At 44.5% G+C, this 21,752-nt stretch overlaps 1 protein-coding gene across 1 annotated transcript in view; it reads left to right on the top strand.

Moving 5' to 3' along the window:
- pacrg (PARK2 co-regulated) overlaps positions 1-21,752 on the top strand; it is a 256,594-nt gene that overhangs the window by 25,545 nt on the left and 209,297 nt on the right. Inside the window, exon 2 of the mRNA XM_021584416.3 lies at positions 20,300-20,434. Within this exon, the coding sequence (XP_021440091.1) occupies positions 20,300-20,434 (135 nt within the window). The remainder of the gene's footprint in view (positions 1-20,299; positions 20,435-21,752) is intronic.

Below are 21,752 nucleotides of genomic sequence, written 5' to 3'. Positions count from 1 at the left end.
CTCCCTCGCTGTAGGTCATAAACACATCTCCCCTCAAGAACCCTCAGGAAGTCCCATTTCAAACCCTTAAATATTAAATATCTCTCAAGCGTAGGCTATCAGCTGCTGGAGGTTTGTTGGTATGTTGCTACTGCTCTTTTCCCTGTTGGTCACTGACATATCGCTCCACCAGAGAGAGAGCTGCACAGAAAGAGCAGTGCTTTGTAAATAAAGGCAAAGCCATTTGGAGCCCTAAAAGGGAATGGGCTTGGAACATAGGCTAATTATAAAGTAAAGTATTTGTGGCAATAGAAACTGAATCAATACCCAGGCTTTGCACCGTCCCTTTTCTCTGTGATTCCTTCTTGGGAATGGGTGACCAAAACCTCCCTCCCTCCCTCCCTCCCTCCCTCCCTCCCTCCCTCCCTCCCTCCCTCCCTCCCACACACACACACACACACACACACACACACACACACACACACACACACACACACACACACACACACACACACACACACACACACACACACACACACACACACACACACACAGGCCTGTAGGCAGATAAATACTCCTCAAAAGATCAAGGCTCCTTGTAGCACATTTCACCTGAGTGATCAAATCAATACCTGAGCCCTGGTAGAGCTACATGTGTTCCTCTGACCTTTTGTATGGCATGGGCCTGTAGATTGCTGTGGTGAGCACTGATAGAGTGCTGTACGGACCTCATTTACCGCTTCGCCTCCAGGATTAGCATTGAGCTGCCTGCCCGACCAGACAGTCCGCTCTGCTCCCTCCTGGGAAAAGAGATGGAGACTCGATGGAGGTACTGACGTGACCTCCATTTCTCATTCCTCCCCCATATCATCATTACTCTCTTAAGCAGGTGCCTCTCTGATGTCTAGGCTACTCTTCCTCTCTCTCTAGTCGTTCCTCTCTGTTTTTCCTCCCTCCGTCTCTCTCACTCTCTCTTCTTGTCGCTCCAAACACATTTCCCTGACAAGGGAGCTCATAATTTGCTCTGCGTGATAAATAAATAGGTCTATCCTGTGTGTGTGGTGGCGATGGGGGGTTGGAGTGCAGGAAGCCGAGCGAGCCCGATGGATGTCATGGTCCTCACTCTGGGCCCCCGTCCGCCACTCGGTTCCGATCCATCATCCCCGCCGCGCCACTCCGCTAACGTCTCCTGAGCCGCTGGAGCAATGGCTGCCACCAGGCTGTGACATGGAGTGCAGTCTAATGCTGCATCCCTCCGGCATCTCTCTCCCCCCTCAGCCAGACTCACCTCATCTTATTAACTCTTGAAATCCATTCCGGTAACTGCCTGTCATTAATCAATCAATCAAATGTATTGCCCTTGTCTTAACGGTTGCACCTGAAGCTGGGCTTGCAACACAGCTATCCTCACCATAAGGCGATAGTTATCCTGTATATTACGAGTACAGCGACTGCAATTAAATGGCATGGCGTTAATGTTACTACCTAGCTTTTCTTGGCTGGTGGAGGTCCTGTAGAACCATGTCCAGATAAAGCGTCCGCTGTGAAAAAGTTTAATGAAAAAGGTAGAGGGAGGAAAAAACGAACGTTTGGCAGGTAGCCAAGTATCAACAAACAGCACAGCAGCATGGAGACAAGTCCGGATGTTGTGACTTTGTGGCTGTGGTAACTGACGTTGGACAGAGAACTGGGTCATGGTAAGTAACGTGTTATTGGCAATTGGTGCCCGGAGGCCTGCATCCTCTTAACGCAGACTAGTGCGCAGGCTAGATCAATCACTGGGACAGAAGGTCCTTGGCCGGACACCGGCTGACTTAAAAATGTTATCGCTTGCGTTATTCTGCTGACATTTCTCTTCATGTTAGCTTCCTTCTCAAATTTGAAAAAGCAACATTAAACCATGAATTCGTTTTTAAAAAAATAGCTAGACTATCTCGACGCACACGTACAGTATACACACACACTCCCTTTTAGGCCTCCATGATATGGCTGTATTTGTACCTCAGCGCTTTGTAGCTCCAGTGGACTTAATCATCAATAGCTCCTTTCACAGGAAATAGGCATTTCAAAATTAATAGATAGCTTGGCTTCTGAAGTATGAGATTGCTGAAATCGCCTTCACCTTTTCCTCCGGTGCACAAAGACTGTCTGGCATCTGCAGCCGGTAGTGGGAAATGTTTGCCATAGCCACTCCATATGACCTGATGAGGAACCATAGTCACTGCTATTGTGTTAACGTTTTTTGGAGCTTGGTCTCGGTTCACAATTATGATTGCCCCATTTGTTATCCTCCTTGAAGACCTGCTTGAATTTTTATTAGGTGGCTTTAATGGAGGACGTTTATTGCCACTGCAAAACATAATTTCTCCTTGGAAGTGAATTATCTTGTAAGGAAATACAGAGGACATCTATAAACAATATCCAGTCGACAAAGCTAGGTGGAGGCTGTAAGCCTATCACTTTCACAGAATGTCCCTCCATTCCCAAGAGCCATTCTCCATTAACAATGAGTGTGCAGTGTAAAAGATTAAGAATGTGAATAGGCTTGTTGTAACAGATGATCTCCTCTCTTCCCATAGTGGTGTCATTGAGGCTAAGTAGTATGATGAAGTAGTATGATGAGCCAGGTTGTCTGAATTGAGTGGTCCTTGTAAGCTGAATACTCTGCTAATAATAGCATACAATGCAATTAGGCTAGTTTATTCACCAATTAAATCATGGAGTTGATGATATGTTGTGTGTCGAATCTCTGTGATTTAGCCCATCCTCTTTTGACATTATTTACATAGCCTAATATGCTGGATGTCCAACTCCACAACATCATAAAATATTCATTCAAGATGTATTTTCTAAAGATTTAGGCTACTTCATCAAAATAAATATTTCTGGTAAAGTAAAGTTAGAATCACGTAATATATCCTAGCCTGAGGCCTAGCGATTGTTTGATTGTTGTATTCCCGAGCAAATAGCTGGTAACGATGATATCTCTTTGTCAATGATGGTTAGTGAAACAGAATCGATAAACCTGTGTCCATCACTCACGAGATAACATGACTTATTTAAACCTGTTGGGCTTAGTATTGGGAGAACATCAAAATGACTTATGACTTGGTCACTCGATTATCTGTCAGTTACCAGACACTGCAAAGTGTCCACACTTCTCTATTTTCCTGAAGGAAAGAAGAAAAAAGGTTGAAATCAAAATGAAATGTGACACTGTAATGCATCTTGTCTGGATAAAGAAAGGTAAATCATTGAATGCATCAATTGAAATTCAATGGATATCGGTCAAGCATTCAAAAGAACACGCGGTACAAATCAACCATCCCCTATCATCTCAACTCCCATAAGAATCACTGCCCTTGCTAGAGGAGAAGCAGCCCACCTCAGCAATCTAATCTAAGGGGGTAAGGCATGTGTCATGCACTGCACTCTCAGGGCATGCGTGGCAGATCGCATACTGAATACGTCAACATAATGAAATCCAGGGATAGAAAATCAATGTATCTGACACTGTTGTCACAATCCAATATGGCCAATGAAGGCATTTGTTCATCAAGCTGTTTTGAAAATCATTTCAAAAAAATCGCAAAGCAATAATGTTGATCTGACCTTTTGAATTTAGCTGACTCGCATTAGCCTAAAATGAATTGTCCCTAATCCCTCAAGGACAGGAGCAAATATATTATATTAAAAGCAATCGTTGTTTTACAGCTTTGTTGATTACTTTTGTGCTTCACAAGGGAAGCAAAGCTGTCTCTTTCGTTTGTATTGTTTTGTTTTATGATTTGCAGGTGACATACACCCCAAGTAAAATATACTTGAAAGCCTCCATGAGCTTGCATGAGCGCCACTGCAATTCCACAGAGGATTATGCCGTTAACTGCCTGCCTGACATCCAGCTGAGTCAAAGTGCTCCAAGTCAAAGTTACGCTTGCAACTGACAGGGAACTGAAGACACCGAAGGCAGGGAAACAGGCAGATGTACCCAGGCACTATCAAGAAGATCACATCCACTCTGCTTCAGCCACCAACTGTCATAGTTGGGGAAACACCAAACAAATTCCACTAACGAGAGTTTGATCAGTGCACGGCAGGAGGACGGTCGACCCGCTCATGACACCTGTTCTCACTCTCAGGACGGAGAAGAACAAAGTGAACGGAAGGAGAGACGGAGGGAAAGCAATATAACCTTTGGCCTCTTCCCCAAAACACACTTGGGCTTGTCGGTCCAACTCTGGATGTCTTTTTGAAGGCAATCTTCCTTTGACTTCAGCTTATAGCCTAACAGTTCAACACTGTGACTTAACTTTCCACTTCTCATTCCGGCAACATTGCTTGGCAATTTCTACTGTACGTTTTTGGCCTCTTTTATAATCGTCTGCTGATGTGTTGGCCTACTATGCCAAAGAGTGTGACAGCCAGGGTAATAGTGAGCTGGACATTAGGCGCCTGCAGGTTGCTGAGGTCTGCTATTCAGGCACAGTAAATTACCTCAGATTCGTCTTAGCACTTGTAAGGCCAAGATTGTTTTACAGTAGCACAACAGCTAGGGAAGTGGAGAAAAAAAACAGTGCAGCTCTTGCCTCGATGCCAGCTCTGAACTCTTGAGTGACATAGAAATTGAAGCCACAGGGGAGGCTGACGCTGCTAATTCTTTGAGCGTGATTGATGTCTGTTAGCAGGGATTTGGGATTGAAGATGTGGCCCAGGAGGCCTTGTGTACAATATAATAGCAGAGACACCTGTTTCATTGTTGTAGTGTCGTCTGCACTCTGAACGCAGCACCACCACAGTGAGGGGATGGGGGGCTGCCGAACAACCTCCCCCAACCTCTACAGGAATCAGATGACTTTCAGCAGCGCACGCCTCTTTCCCGCTTCGTGTGAATAAATCAGTGCAGAGCAGGGGGAGGTCGGCCCTAAAGAGCCTGTTCTGCCTCGGCCTGATTTGTTTGTTGATCCTGCGTTTGCCTCCCGCAGCTAGCATCCTGAAACCAGCATACCTGAAAGACCTGAAGCTCCATTTGAGATATGAGCTGAGGAGAAGTTGCCTGTTTTGAAGGCATTGCGGGGAGGAAAGTGTTTTCTCCTTTTGCTCAGAGGCTCACATTTGCTAATCCAGAGACTGGACTATCATTCAAGGCATTATCCCTGCGGGGAGACTCAGTGGCTGACCTAATTTTCATGGATCTTGCTGCTGGTTGTTGCAGCTCCAGTTACAAGCCCTCTTTCAGATTTGTTGAGCAAACAACTTTTAGGACATTAAGCAAAATTTCATATTCAATCTTTTGGGTTTAGCTTAAAGCAGTCCATAGAGACTGCTATGTAAAGGGTAACATCCTAGTTAATATATTTAAAGGTCACGCTCCCGATAACGCAGTGTATCTCTGTACATACTGTGTCTCTTCTGTTAGCAGACCTCCCCAGCGTCATCCTTTGATGAATGGCTTGCTTTTGATTCAATTCTCTAGCTGGACTAATATTATGACTGCCATTATAAATTCCAGACATTGGAGAGATCCAAAAGTCAGTTTCCACTATTCTCATGTGCCATAATTAACATACTGGGCCAAGATAGGGGATATTGTTGAACAATCCCCTATTAGGGATTAAATTTGTAGATATGCTAGAGCAGTGGTTCCCAAACGGTGGAGCAGTGGTTCCCCAACTGTGGGGTGGGGGGGTAGGCGGGGTCCTCCCCAATTTAAAATATATTTACAGTACCAGTCAAAAGTTTGGACACCTACTCATTCCAGGGCTTTCCTTTATTTTTTGTATTTTCTCATCCAAACTATGAAATAACACATGGATTCATGTAGTTACCAAAAAAGTGTTAAACAAATCTAAATATATTTTACAAAACAAAATATGAGGTTCTTCAAAGTAACCATCCTTTGTCTTGATGACAGCTCTGTGCACTCTTGGCATTCTCTCAACCAGCTTCATGAGGTAGTCACCTGGAATGCATTTCAATTAACAGGTGTGCCTTGTTAAAAGTTAATTTGTGGAATTTCCTTCTTAATGCGTTTGAGCCAGTCAGTTATGTTGTGACAAGGTAGGGGTGGTATACAGAAGATAGCCCTATTTGGTAGAAGACCAAGTCCATATTATGGCAAGAACAGCTCAAATAAGGAAAGAGAAATGACAATCCATCATTACTTTAAGACATGAAGGTTAGTCAATCCGGAAAATTTCAAGAACATTGAAAGCTTCTTCAATTCAAGTCGAAAAAACTATCAAGCGCAATGATGAAACTGACTCTCATGAGGACCGCCACAGGAATGGAAGACCCAGAGTTACCTCTGCTGCAGTGGATAAGTTCATTAGAGTTACCAGCCTCAGAAATTGCAGCCCAAATAAATGCTTCACAGAGTTCAAGTAACAGACACATCTCAACATCAACTGTTCAGAGTGTACTGCGTGAGTCAGGCCTTCATGGTCGAATTGAAACCATTACTAAAGGACACCCATAAGAAGAAGAGACTTGCTTGGGACAAAAAAAACATGAGCAATGGACATTAGACCTGTAGAAATCTGTCATTTGGTCTGATGAGTCCAAATTTGGGATTTTTGGTTCCAACCGCTGTGTCTTTGTGAGACACAGAGTAGGTGAACGGATGATCTCTGCATGTGTGGTTCCCACCGTGAAGCACGGAGGAGGAGATGTGATGGTGTTGGGGTGCTTTGCTGGTGACACTGTCTGTGATTTATTTAGAATTCAAGGCACACTTAACCAGCATGGCTACCACAGCATTATGCAGTGAAACGCCATCCCATCTGGTTTTCGCTTAGTGGGTCTATCATTTGTTTTTCAACAGGACAATGACCCAAAACACACCTCCAGGCCGAGTAATAGCTATTTGACCAAGAAGGAGAGTGATGGAGTGCTGCATCAGATGACCTGGCCTCCACAATCACCTGACCTTAACCCAATTGAGATGGTTTGGGATGAGTTGGACCACAGAGTGAAGGAACAGCAACCAACAAGTGCTCAGCATATGTGGGAAATCCTTCAAGACTGTTGGAAAAGCATTCCAGGTGGAGCTGGTTGAGAGAATGCCAAGAGTGTGCAAAGCTGTCATCAAGGCAAAGGATATCTACTTTGAAGAATATAAAATATATTTAGATTTGTTTAACACATTTTTGGTTACTACATGATTCCATATGTGTTATTTAATGCCCTCAGTCCGGCTTTAAACTAACTCTTGAATGTTGTAATAGTAGTATGCACAATAAGTAGGAAGCACCTGTGACTCGGTCTATAAAAAAGTGGTCAGATGAAGCAGATGCTAAACTAAAGGATTGTTTTGCCAGCACAAACTGGAAAATGTTCCAGGATTCTTCCGTTGGCATTGAGGATTACACCACATCAGTCATTGGCTTCATCAATAAGTGCATCGGTGATGTCGTCCCCACAGTGACTGGATGTACTGTACATACTCTAACCAGAAGCCATGGATCACAGGCAATGTTCGCACTGAGCTAAAGGGTAGAGCTTCCACTTTCAAGGAGCGGGACTCTCACCCGGAAGCTTATAAGAAATCCTGCTATGTCCTCCGACGAACTATCAAACAGGCAATACAGGACTAAGATTGAAACGTACTACACCGGCTCCGATGCTCGTCGGATGTGGCAGGGCTTGCAAACTATTACAGACTACAAAAGGAAGCACATCCGAGAGCTGCCCAGTGACACGAGCCTACCAGCCGAGCTAAATAACTTCTATGCTCGCTTCGAGGCAAGTAACACTGAAAAATGCATGAGAGCATCAGCTGTTCCTGACGACTGTGTGATCACGCTCTCCGCAGCCGATGTGAGTAAGACCTTTAAACAGGTCAACATTCACAAGGCCGAAGGGCCAGACAGATTACCAGTATGTGTACTCCGAGCATGCGCTGACCAACTGGCAAGTGTCTTCACTGACATTTTCAACCTTTCCCTGTTGGAGTCTGTAATACCAACATGTTTCAAGCAGACCACCATAGTCCCTGTGCCCAAGAACACAAAGGTAACCTGCCTAAATGACTACCGACCTGAAGCACTCATGTCTGTAGCCTTGAAATTCTTTGAAAGGCTGGTCATGGCTCACATCAATACCATTATCCCAGAAACACTAGACCCACTCCAATTTGCATGCCACACCAACAAATCCACAGATGATGCAATCTCTATTGCACTCGACACTGCCCTTTCCCACCTGGACAAAAGGAACACCTATGTGAGAACACCTATTCATTGACTACAGCTCAGCGTTCAACACCATAGTGCCATAGATACAGAAAACATAGAAATAAAGAAACTAGAATGCCCACCCTAGTCACACCCTGGCCTACCCAAAATAGAGAATAAAAGCCTCTCTATGGCCAGGGTGTGACAAGAACTGCAAGAAGATTTGCTTTAAAACTGCAAAATGTTCTTTGCACCCCATGACAAAATGTGTAGAATTGCAGGAAATAAGCTTTAAACCTTCTAAATTCTCTCCACCAACAAGAGGGGTGTGAACAGTGTGTGTCATGAACAGTGCTTGTGCCCATAGAAAAATAGACGTGGCATTTGCACGCGAGCGCAGGGGCGACGCTGGGATGTTTCCCTTTGCTGGAAAGTGGCCCCAAGTGAAAAGGTTTGGGAACCCCTGGTGTAGAAGACCTTATCTTCCTCAGCTTTCTTCTCCTTGGGGACCTGTCTGTATCTGGGTTACCTGTGACGCCACAGCAATCAGAGCGTGATGGAATGGGGGGGATGGAGGGACTTCTCAGAGGATGGGTGTTTGAGGACAGATCTGTCCCTTTCTCATCTCTCAGCCGGGACTCTTGCTCTGAAATCGATGCCCCCTCCCTACCCTCAGTCTGTCAGCCTTGCTCCCCTGTGGACACTCAGCAAGGACCTCACCTCATCTCTGTCAGCCTGCCACATCACATCCAGAGCACACTGTATTGACGGCTCCTTCCGGGCCTGAAGCGGGGGTTCATTCACCTGCCTGCCCGCCTGGGTGGCTGGATGGTTGGGTCACAGTGTGGGGGATAATGGTGGGAGGCAGGAATGGGATGTATGATGTATGATGGACTGGACACCTTCAAAGATTCTGTCCCTTGGGAGGTGGTGGTGCAAGAGGACAGGGCTTGGTGATGGGCTCCCGAGTGACACAGTGGTCTAAGGCACTGCATCTCAGTGCTAGAGGCGTCACTACAGACCCTGGTTCGATTCCAGGCTGTATCACAACCGGATGTGATTGGGAGTCCCATAGGGTGGTAAATAGTTGTTCTTAACTGACTTGTCTAGTTAAATAAAGGTTAAATAAAATAAATAAATGTTTGGTGGATATGCTATGCTCAGAGATCTCGCTAAGCTAGCATAAAACACAATAGACCTTGCCATGAACTTCACATGGTTTACGTACATTGTCCTGAAGCTCATGTTTTGACAGAAATCGTTTGTTTGGTTGTGAATAATGCCTCAATCAGATAACTGTACAATATTTAGTCTTAGCTAGGCAATTGTTTTTGTTATACACCCCCCATGCATGCTATGGAAAAGCAGTGTACTGCTTGAATACATTGTAATACACACCAAAAAAGATATCTGCCTTAAAAGCAGGTAGTTATGAAAAGTTGATTGAGGAACTAAGGAACTTAGCAAATTAAATCTTTCAGATGTTAAAGTCTTCTCTACCGGCGGCGGGTGTTATTTTCCTTGTGTGTGTCATTAATTTGATGGCCTGGCCCGGTGTTTTAATGCCTTCAGGTGTCGTCACTGATTAGGGCCGTAAAAGTAAAGCGTGGCTCGGATGCGTGCCCAGCACTCTAAGAAGCCTGCTTGCAGAGAGGCTCTGAGGAGGTGTTCCACCACTGTGTGCATTAACAGCCACGCAGACCCGTTTAACAGGGCCTTGAGGTCGTTTATTTTTAAACTGCCACTGGAAGTACTGAGTCACTGATCAATGAACTCCCTGCTCACCTGGCTTGCACTCCTCTGTTTCATACAAATGCCATTACAGAGTAACAGGAATAACAAAAGCATAGTCTGTGTAGCCTATTTGTGGGCTATGTTTTCAGGATATAGTTTGAATATGTGTTGCATGCCTAGGCCTATTTATGCAATGTTGTGTGTTTGCCTCCCTGATTCATCCAGTGCACATCGGTCCTTAGGAATCACTTGACAAGTAGGAGTGGGTAGGAGTGGAACTCTTAGCCATGCAATATGATTCATTTTGAGCGATCACAACTGCGGTTTTCCGACATGAATCACCAAATAGGCCTCTCTCGTCTGTGAAGCAGCGAGCAGAGGCCAGGCAGCCCGGCAGATAAGTGGGCCGCCCACTGGAAAACGTAACCAGCCTTTTGAGGGGCATTCATTCACCTGCTCTCCAGCGCCACTGTTTTCTGATCTGAACGACGATACACTCGCTGAGGTAAACAGAAAAATATACGACAGCTTTTTAAAAGCTTCAAGAATGTACGTTTCTAAAATGTTATCCTATCCCTCCCAACGTTTTGAATGCTTTTATCCTTTCATCTCCCTTTTTGTCTTTGTTCTGAAAGGTGACTGCCAATGCTGTGCTCGTTGTTGTCTTTGCCCATAACTTGTCATTTTTCATTACAGACAATACCTCCTACAAACGTGTATGCCCTCGTTGGTATGACACAATGACAATCACAAAGTGCCTCGGTGACTTTGTAAGCAGGAACGCAGACTGTACTAGCCTACATTTTAGCCTTCAATTTCCCTGTCGACTGGAGCATTCCACTATAATTTTCTGTCTTCTGACCTTGTCTTTAACAAAAGAGTAATCTACCAGTAATTTTCTTCACACAATGAAATTGATTTACCGACTGATTCCGCTCCAGCTGACTAGCCTGTCTGTTTGGTGATGAGAAAGATATGCACAATTACTAATGGATCTAAGGATTTCTTCAGCTAATAGTAACTATGTACTCAGACTATTTCACCCTGCAGTTTCATAGAGAGTAAATTAGCAGGCCAAACAAGTGACATATTCATTGTTTGGATAAGAGGATGTGAAAGAAAAGAGAAACCGGTCTAGCTGCCTCTGTTCGTTTTTATTTGTGAATTATTTTTAAATCTCGTTGGAGAAATGACACATCTCTGGCAAGTGCATATTGTTCGACTGGGCAAGTGCCCCATAAATAAAGAGAGCTAATTTTGTTGCCTGCAGCAGTGATGTGCAGCCTGACCTTATCAGAAGAGGCTCCATCTGTCTCTCTCCACCATCCTCTCCTCTGTGACTCACCCACCGTCTCACTCGCTCGCGCCCGGAAAGAAAAAGGCCACCTTTTGCATCGCGGTAGATTTCAATAACCCCTCAACCGAGAAAGGAGAGAAAGAGAAAAGGAGCGAGAAAGAGAGAGAGCAAGCAAGCAAGTGTGCAGTGCCTTCCTTTTTCCAGCAACTCCCCTCGCCGCCTCAGTAAGCAGTGGCACCCTCATTCCCCGGCAAATGCAAAATGCAATTTTACCCCCAAAAAGAGAAGGAGAATGAGCGAAGCAGGAGAGAGATATAAAAAATATAAATGAGAGTGCGGGCTCTACCTGAGCTGACAGTGAATTGACGGCCCCTCACCAAACATCCATCAATGACTTTCAGAGGCGTTTTGGGGCGCCGGCGGGGAGAGCTGGAGGCCCAGGCAGGTTGATGGATCACCTACAAACCGCACCACCGTCGCCACGGCGAACTCACTCTCAGAATTGATGAGCCGCAGCTCCTGTCTCTCTCTCCCTACCCCTGTCCCTCTCTCTCCCCTTCCCTATTCCGCTGCCCCTGTGTCAGCAGCACATGGATGCGCCATACTAATAAGGTTAGAGCAGGCATCTTTGTTCCACAGGATGACACCTTATACATGACAGTAGCATAGGTCTCGTCCGCTATTGGCTAGGCCAATCACCTCCACAGGGGGGCTCAACCATGCAACTTCCAAGGGGGAAGCTAAGTTGAGGTTGTAGGATACCGTCCACGGAAGGAAAGGAGTGGACACGGGCACTAGAGGGGGAAAAAAGATAGCAGACAAAATGAGAAGGGGCTTGAAAGAAATGACAGCCTGGAGTGCATCTGACCGCCGGCGCCTTGTTATTACTCCCTTATGTGCACCAGTGGCAGAGAACCTGACAATTCTGGTTTAATAGTGTTACGACGCTACTTCAAGTTTAATACTCTGCCTCAGAGGCTCAGCTTATGACCACCACTGAGGGCAGGATATTGTGTGTAAGTCTGTGTGTGTGTGTGTGTGTGTTTGTGTGTCAGGGGTCGCGTTAATGTCCCATTTGTAAACGTAGCTCTAAAAGGCTTCTCATTCTAATTTCTGCTCGGCTTCTGACAAAATTTTGTGCTTCAGTTAGACTTCTCCACTCGGATGAGAAATCTTTGCGCTCGTCATCAGACCAATCCAATTCCCACATTCACAAACTAGCATTCGATCAGCAGATGGCACTCTGACTGATGGCAGAGAGGACGAGGCAATGGTTACTTTTCTCCGGTTGTTTTAGCAAGTGACATTTGCAAGATGAACTTCATTCTGGCTACATTCTTTCTATGGTAAACATAAGACATCTGATGGCCATGCATCTTGTTTGCAAGCAATACCTTGCTCTTTCATTGTAAGCTTTTACTTCTCTGTGGTTGCTAACCAAATAGCGTTGCAATTCTGTCGTCTTCTGATGAAAACAATGCTGTTTTGCAATAGTTTGTGATTGCGGGACGCAATTTGGGGCGCTCCTGCATGTGGGCATTCCTACATCTGCAGGAACGCCTCCCTCAAGTATGCCATTGGTTCCTGCATGTGGGCTCAACATCTGCATGAACACCCCTCCTCGAACATCCCATTGGTTCCTGCTTATGGGCGCAACATCTACAGGAACTCCCTCCTTGAGAATCCCATTGGTTCCTGCTGGTGTGACACTATTGAGAATCTATTTATTTTATTTGGATTTCCTTTTTACCCCTTTTTCTCCCCAAGTTCGTTATATCCAATTGGTAGTTACAGTCTTGTCTCATTGCTGCATCTCGAGAGCCATGCGTACTCCGAAATACGACCCTGCCAAGCCGTACTGCTCGCTGAACCCGGAAGCCAGCCGCATAACTGGCGACCGTGTCAGCGAGCATGCGCCTTGGCCCGCCACAGGAGTCGCGAGAGTGCGATGGGACAAGGACATCCAAACCCTCCGCTAACCCGGATGACGCTGGGCCAATTGTGCGTCGCCTCATGGGTCTCCCTGACGCGGCCGGCTCTGTAGTGACGCCTCAAGCACTGCGATGCATTGCCCTAGATCGCTACGCCCACTTTTGATATTCTGGATTTTTCCTGAATGTGTATGCGATTAAAATGTGGGTCAAAAGGGAAATAAAAGTATTATCTGAGTTTTTCGTTTCGGTTATGCCATCATTGTATTATAATTAATGTGCAATGTTTAGGCTTAAAAATGTCTGTGTAATCTCTTGATGCGTTGGATAGCAGATGTTACTGATATTTTTCTATGGTCTGCATTTTGAAAATGCTAAAGCAACCCCTGGTGTGTGTGTGTGCGTGCTTGTGTGTGTGTGTGCTCGTGCACGTCTCTCTCTCATTCTGTATTTTTAGCAGATTGTTAGATCACTGCACTGCCCAGCATCAAGCTATTGCAGTTCTTTGTAGCTCAGTTGGTAGAGCATGGCACTTGTAACGCCAAGGTAGGGGGTTCGATTCCCGGGATTACCCTTATGTATAATGTATGCCCGTGTGACTGTAAGTTGCTTTGGATAAAAGCGTCTGCTAAATGGTGTATATTATTATCATTTCAATGACCACCTCTCACACCATGAACTGAGGAGATGGAGTGAGATGCACAGTGGGGAGAGAGAGACATTTCAGACATGTAATATTAAAGAAGATTTTAAAGGAAAAAGAACATGCTCCAGCAAATGGCCAGTCACCTCCCATCCAGGACAGGAAATTAGCACCGAGCCACAGTGCTCACACCTGCACCATGGCTTCTGATATATCACTGCACTTTCACGTTGGGGGCTTAGGCAGGAACGCCATGAATCCCAATTGGGAGCGGGCTCCCGGATCACATCAGGAAGTCAGCAGGTGATAATTTCAGAGCGCCACGATTCCTACTCCAGTCAAAGCCCCCGAGGTACAGTGCAGCCGAGGAACGGGGGGGGGGGGGGGGGGGGGGGATAACGGGTCTCAGAGTCTGTGCTGTTTTTTTGTGGGGAGGTTTATTAGAATCCCTATTAGCCGACGCCAATGGCGACAGCTAGTCTTCCTCGGATCCGACACATAACGAAAAAGACCTTAGACAAAAATACTTTACAAGTTACATACATATAAAAACATCAACATGGACATTACAACTAGGTTAGATAGGGGAGAGGCGTTGTGTTGTTTTATAAAAAATAAAAAAGCTAATATTGCTGTTTCCTTGAGTAATTTCAGAAGGAAGGAAGTTCCATGTGATCATGGCTCTATATAATACTGTGTGTTGCCTTGAATTCGTTCTGGATTTGGGGACTGTGAAGAGACCCTTGATGGCATGTCTAGTGTTTTTGTGGTGGGCCAGAAAAAAACATTAGTTTAGGTCTGGAAGAAGGGGGAATGGGGGTTGGTTGCTGATGACAGTTGAAAGGAGAGGGGAGTTCGGTGAAGGGTACAGTGTGGTGTGCGAGGTGGAATCGACTGCGGTGTCATCACTTTTGACCAAAAAAGCCACCCGGCCCAGTCAATGCAGTCTGGAGTTAATTTTATCCATGGCTATTTTTAGCTGCAAAAAAATATTGTTGCCTTTCAATATAAAACGCAGATGAAATAGTTTCAAACGCATAATTTTTTTATGGTCTGTGTTTTGAAAATGCTAATGCCCTGGTGTGTGTCTGCGTCTGTGTGCGTGAGCGTGCATGTTTGTGTGTGTGCGTTTATCTCTCACCTTCTGTATTTTTAGCAGGGGAAAGGGGGTCAGATTGATATTGCAGAGCACTGCACTGCCCAACGTGAAGTTATTAGCATTTCAATTACCACCTCTTTCGGCCTCTTACACCATGAACTGAGTGGAAGGACTGAGATGCACAGTGGGTGAGAGAAGATTAAGGTTGAAGAGAGAGACATTCAAGACACATAATATTAAATCAGATCTAAAGGAAAAAAATACTGCTCAATGTGCAAAGAACATGCTCTGAACAGAAACAGAATTAGCAGGTGTTTCCAGCAAATGGCCAGTCACCTCCCGCCTCCCATCTCGGACAGGAAATTAGCACCGAGCCACTGTGCTCACACCTCCTACATCATGGCTTTTGATCTCTCGCAGCACTTTCATGTTTGGGAGCTTAAGCAGAAAGCCATGAATCCCAATCGGTAGCCGGCTCCCGGATCACATCAGGAAGTCGGCAAGTGATAATCTCAGAGCGCCACGATTCCTATTACAGTCAAAGCCCCCGAGGTACAGTACAGCCGAGGAACGAGGGGGGGGAGAAGGGAGAAAGGTTCTTAGAGTCTGTGCTGTTGTGTTTTTGTTGTGGCCAGAAAAAAAGATTAGTTTGGTTCTGGAAGGGGGAATGGGGGTTGGATGCTGATGACAGTTGAAATGAGAGGGGAGTTCACTGAAGGGTACAGTGTGGCGCGCGAGATGGAATCGACTGCGGTGTCATCACTTCTGACCATAAAAGCCGCCTGGCCCAGTCAATGCAGTCTGGAGTTCATTTTCTCCATGGCTATTTTTAGCTGCCGGCAGAGCAGTGCTACCTGGATGTGAAGGCTTTTGTTGCTCCAGGCAGCTGGAGCATCACTGATGGGCCCGTAGGTAGCCTAGTGGCTAAGAGCATTGGGCCAGTAACTGAAAGGTTGCTGGTTTGAATCCCCGAGCCGACTAGCAAGACACTTAACCCTAATTGCTCCTGTAAATCGCTCTGGATAAGAATGTCTGCTAAAATGTATCTGCATTTTACTGACATTTTACTGTCAGTAAAATGTATCTCCATGGCCGAGGGAACTTCTGTGGAGGGAGGAAGACAAAAGGTTTTGCATTCACTTTGTAACCTAAAAAAAGCCTCAAACTGCACTGTGGTGAATGTATCTCAGACTCAAAGGCTTTTATTCATATAAAGAGCCAAACAGTGTTTTAATGATATACTACTATACTACGTTAACCACGGTATACTACAGTAGGGCCTTTGTGAAAAGAAAAAAGAGGAGCATTAAAACATTGCAGGGACATTCAGGCATGCAACATTTTGACCGGAATATCATTTGTGATGGATAATGCAAAACTAGGCTACCCTGCAAATGACCTTCATGCAGATTACTATTTTTCTTGTGCTTTTAAATGCATGGTTAGTCATAGTTGTTTTGCTTGTTTACACCCTCCTGCAGGTATGCCAACCGGTGGCTATTAAAGGAGCATTATGTCATATCTTTGTAATGTAGTGGAATCATAGTGTTTCCCACTTTTTTTCTGCAACAAAAAAAAACATTTTTTGGGCCCATACAAAATACCATTCTGAAAATGCAGCCCAAAATGTTTTGTTGTCAAATGGGAAAGTTGCATCAGCATTACTCAGAGGCGTGGGCATCTCGTCTTCGAGCACAACCAACGATAGCAGACTTTGGAAAGCGTCCAACATGCAGAAATCGCTTTGCCATTTCCTGGTTGCTAAAATTGTACACTGTTAGCTCAATTTCAGTTTATGTGATAAAATAAGCAATTGAGAATGTAGAGAATCATTGCACCATCTAAATCGCTTTGAAATATATTTTCAATAATAAAAAACAATATCGTACTTTCAGCTGTTTGAAGCTGGTGGACCAAACTGAAAGTAAGACTTCAGCGCGAGTCTCCACCGTGTTGCGGTGTTGTTGCAATTCACCTAGCTTCCTCAAGGGGGAAGCAAAGTTAGACATAGTAGAGCCATACTTGCAAACATAAGCAACCATTTTAAATTTAAACAGTTTATCCGGCTCAAAATGTGTCAGACAATTAAAATCAATGATTTACTTGCATGTGACAGAACGCTAAATTGTAGCTGGTCCCATCAGATAAAATGCCACACGTAAAGCCCTATGCTAACCTCACCAGGTGGCAGTAATTATGCCCTGGAACAAGTTCCGCAGGAGCCAATTAAGATGGTCAACGTAGTCGGACGTGTTTCAAAACCTCTTCATGGAAGCGTCCTTAATCTTGCGACGAGCAATCCCGGATCCGGGATCGTAATCATAGCCTCAAACGAATTAGCATAACGCAGCGGACATAAATACCCCTAGAAACTTTTCCTAATCTTTAAAATCGCAAATGAAATGAATTAAATATATTCAAACACAAGCTTAGCCTTTTGTTAACAACACTGTCATCTCAGTTTTTCAAAATATGCGTTACAGCCAACGCTAGACAAGCATTTGTGTAAGTTTATCATGGCATAATGCTATGCTAAGCTCTGCTGGCAGCAGGCAACATTTTCACGAAAATAAGAAAAGCAACCAAATTAAATCATTTACCTTTGAAGAACTTCAGATGCTTTCACTGAGGAGACTCCCAGTTAGATAGCAAATGTTCCTTTTTTCCCAAAATATTATTTTTGTAGGCGAAATAGCTCCCGTTTGTTCATCATGCTTGGCTGAGAAATCGACCAGAAAATGCTACCACTACAACGCCAAACTTTTTTCAAAATTTGCTCCATAATATCGACAGAAACACGGCAAACGTTGTTTAGGATCCATCCTCAAGGTGTTTTTAACATATATATTCGATAATATATCCGTCGAGGCAATTGGTTTCTCATAAGAAGTGATTGGAAAAATGGCTACCTCAGTATTTTACACAAGATTTTCAGCGGGAGACACCATGTGACCACTTGCTATATATGGTCCCTTATGGCTATTCTTCAATGGAAATGCGTAAAAAGACGTCACAATGCTGTAGACACCTTGGGGAATACGTGGAAAACGTAAGGTCATTCGTAGCTCATTCACAGCCATATAAGGAATCATTGGCATGAGGCGGTTTCAAAAAATGCGGCACTTCCTGGTTGGATTTTTATCTGGGTTTCGCCTGTAACATCAGTTCTGTGGCACTCACAGACAATATCTTTGCAGTTTTGGAAACGTCAGTGTTTTCTATCCAAAGCTGTCAATTATATGCATAGTCAAGCATCTTTTCGTGACAAAATATCTTGTTTAAAACGGGAACGTTTTTCATCCCAACATTTTAATAGCGCCCCCTAATGCTTAACTATACCAGTCCAATATCATGTTCTGATCATCAAAGCAACTATCACGTGTATTTGACCGACTGGTCAAATTGCTCTCGGTCTAAAGTGTCCATGTAATTGTTGCAGATTGTGGCAAGGGTTTGAATCTCACATGAGTCGCCCCCCCCTTCCCCTTTGGGAAATGTAGATTTACATGTATTGTATTACTGTGTTGAAGAGGGACGTAGCCTATAGCCAACAACTTGAAAATAAAGATTAAGAATCAATTTAATAGGGAGCTACATCTTTCAGCCATGCACAAAAACACACAGCTATTGCCTAATAATCATAGTGCATAGGCTATATTACGTTGATGTGTACACCAACATTTTCTAAGCCGTTTTCATAATCATCTGTTTTGCCACATATGCGTTATTTGACTCGAGGAGGATGAGCGGTACAAAGTTTACAGTACATTTTTTTTTTTTTTTTTTTTTTCAAAAAGGGCTTAGGTAGTGGGCACGTCATCTTGGGGTTATCTTGGGGTTTCCTGTAAATTCTACAAATTTGTGCATGGAGCTGAGAGAAGTTTTTTTGCACTTTTAAAGCACATTTCCTGCAATTCTACATAATATGCCGTGGAGCAGAGAGAAAGTGTTGCTGTTTTCAAGCTAATTTCCTGCAATTCTATGCCTTTTACAACGGCTAATAGTGTGTTCTTTTCTACAATGTATATGTTGTAAGGACCTAATTTATATATTTTTCCATAAAAGCATATTGATGTGTGTGAAACAGATAAACAAAAGTGTGGAATTTAGTCATATATGCGAAAATGTTCAAATGTATCACGAAAGCCCTACTCAAGGATTCGTCAATGCAATATTGGTTGGTACACAACATTTTGTTACAGACCAACAGAACAAAACTTAACCTTGAATTTGTAGGTTTAAAATATCCCTCTAGTGGTCAGGGTTGACCTATTTAAAGAAATGCCATTGGTTGGTGGATATAAAGTCTATGGTCTTTGATAAGCCGGTAAAGCATTTGTTCCAAGATATAATCACTGCCACCTGGTGAGGTTAGCATAGGGCTAACGTGTGCCATGTTATCTGATGGGACCAGCTACTAATGTTATTCATTCAGCATTCCCTCGCTTAAAAGTAAACAAACGCCACCAAACAGATTTATTTTATGCCTCTGCAATCCCATTGTGCATTAGATGCTGTGGGTCCACCGGGACACCATAGGGTGCCTTTTAATAGTCTAAACTCACTCATAACTTACTTCAGGCCCTAGTAGGCTACTACTTTATCCACTCAGCATGCTACCTCTAAGAAAGTTTCTCCCATGTGTATTGTGTATAGCGTGTGATGTGTGGCCCTAAGGAACCACAGTCTTGTCACTATATGGCAATGTAGTCATATTACACTGTAGTCCCACGACGTTGTTTCTCAATGGAACTGCGGTCTTGTCACTGTCTGGCACTGTATTCATGTTACACTGTAGTCCCATGACACTGTAGTCCAGCACTGAGACGTTGTTTCTCAATGGGCGCTAATCTAAGGATTAATGACAGTGATACATCTGCCAGTCATGTCGCCGGGCCCCACAGATGGCGAGGGACGAGGGACTCAACGCGGGGACTGATTGGCACGACCACTCTGTCATTCATTACCGGATTCAATTTGAGCTGGGATGAAAAACGACCCTAACCCAAAACGATTCAACTACAAGGCCTATCTCTGCTTGCAGCTGTTACGCTAGTCAGTGATGTAATCTAAGGCTAGCTCCCCAGTGTTTGCACTCATTGACTTTGAGTCAGATCTATGGAGTGACATCCACCACAATAACAACAACAATGACGACAGGAGTCCAATTCATTCGCAGCCTGGCACTACATATCCAATATACAGGAACAGTAACATGGTAATAACAATGCCGCTGGCAGAGCCTCGGGCTACGTGGCAGACAGGCTGTGTTTAGCCAGCCCTGAGTGGAGGGAGCAAGGCAGAAGTGTCTCAGAGAATTATATGTAAAAAATAAATTTAAAAAAGGCCCCACTACAATGATTCCATTCTGGATTTGAGAAATACAACTGTCGATTCTGGTTTCGATCAACAGGATTATCTCTCTTTCTCTCTCTCGCTCTCTAGGTGGTAGGACCGCCGGCAGCAGGGGCCTTCCGGGAGAGGCCGGCCAAGCCCACGGCGTTCCGCAAGTTCTACGAGCGAGGAGACTTCCCCATCGCTCTGGAGCATGACACCAAGGGCAATCGCATCGCATGGAAGGTAGGATACTGCAAAGCATTCACTAGAGCAATCTGTTGAGATTGTGCAATATGTGGAGGCTACAGTACAAATTTGTGAATGAGGCGAATTACCCCTATACTGTACAATACTGTATGCAATTCATCATGTTCATCATTAGAGGGATCTACCTTTACGCTCAGCCTAAACTCTCAGCAGCGTATAGGCCTACAGTAGGTGATCACATGTACTCACACACCACCTTAATGTAGGAGGCCACACAGTGTTGTTCACATGGAAACACTGGTGCCATAGTATGTATTATTATGTTGTCAATGCTCTACATGATATGTGATGTGTGTCGGTGTCATCTGCGATGTTATCATCCATTGTGGAACACAAAGGAACGTTTGCAATGTACACATGATGTCACGGTGGGTCACGATCAATGTTCTGCTTGTCCTCGGATATTGCATGTGAGGACAATAGCCCAGACAGACCTATCTCAGTGTTTCTGCGTCTATGTCAGAATGTGTACCTGCTGCAGTCAGAAAGACTCAATCGTGCAGCGTTCGACACATCAGTTAGCCCAGCAGTGAGATTGCTCCTCCTTATATTAACCATGCTGGTTTATTATAGCCTCCCAGCGCTGCGAGATTTTCCACAACTTCTGAGTCGGAGTCGTCACCACCCACCGCACTTAATGACATTTAGAAACGTAAGCAAGGCAAAATGAATCAAAGCAAATAGGCTTTTTCTTCCTCCTTCAAAAGAGAGAGGTGACACACTCTTTCCTGTCTCCCGGTGAAAACATTGTGAAAGCATCTGCATGAATTAGTCATGTACAGTGTTCAAATGAATACTGTGTGGTGGATGGTGAGCTTTTACCCCAATAATGGCTTTCTTTGTGCTCTTATGAAAAAGCTCTCAGAAAAACGGGAATTGGTGTATAAAATTTGTGCAGCTGTTATGGTTATTGATTTCACCCATGCACACGTGTAACCGATTTCTCCTAATTCTCCCTGTCAGACTACTTCATTACTCCCCCACTGTGTGAAACATCTTGGAGGGATGACTGTTCATGTGTGTATAGCACACTGCAGCGAGCCTAGTCAAGCATGCGTTTGTGTTCTAAACTAGCATGCGATCCACCACGCATCCGTTTTGGTTGATTTTCTTTTCATAATTCCGGATGAATTCACCCCCCTGTGTTTTCATCCTCTCCTCTACTTTTAAAATCACTTCAAATAGAGTAGATGCCGGGCAGTGTAGTAGATTGATAGTGGATAGCGAAAGTGGGGGCCTAGTCGATGATTGGAGCGAGCAGGGGCCACTGTGTGTTTGCACTGGGCAGCACTTG

This window comes from Oncorhynchus mykiss, chromosome 25 (genome assembly GCF_057628025.1).
Source record: "Oncorhynchus mykiss isolate SJ-2025 chromosome 25, ASM5762802v1, whole genome shotgun sequence".
NCBI lineage: Eukaryota > Metazoa > Chordata > Actinopteri > Salmoniformes > Salmonidae > Oncorhynchus > Oncorhynchus mykiss.
This window is presented reverse-complemented; position numbering and strand designations above follow the sequence as displayed.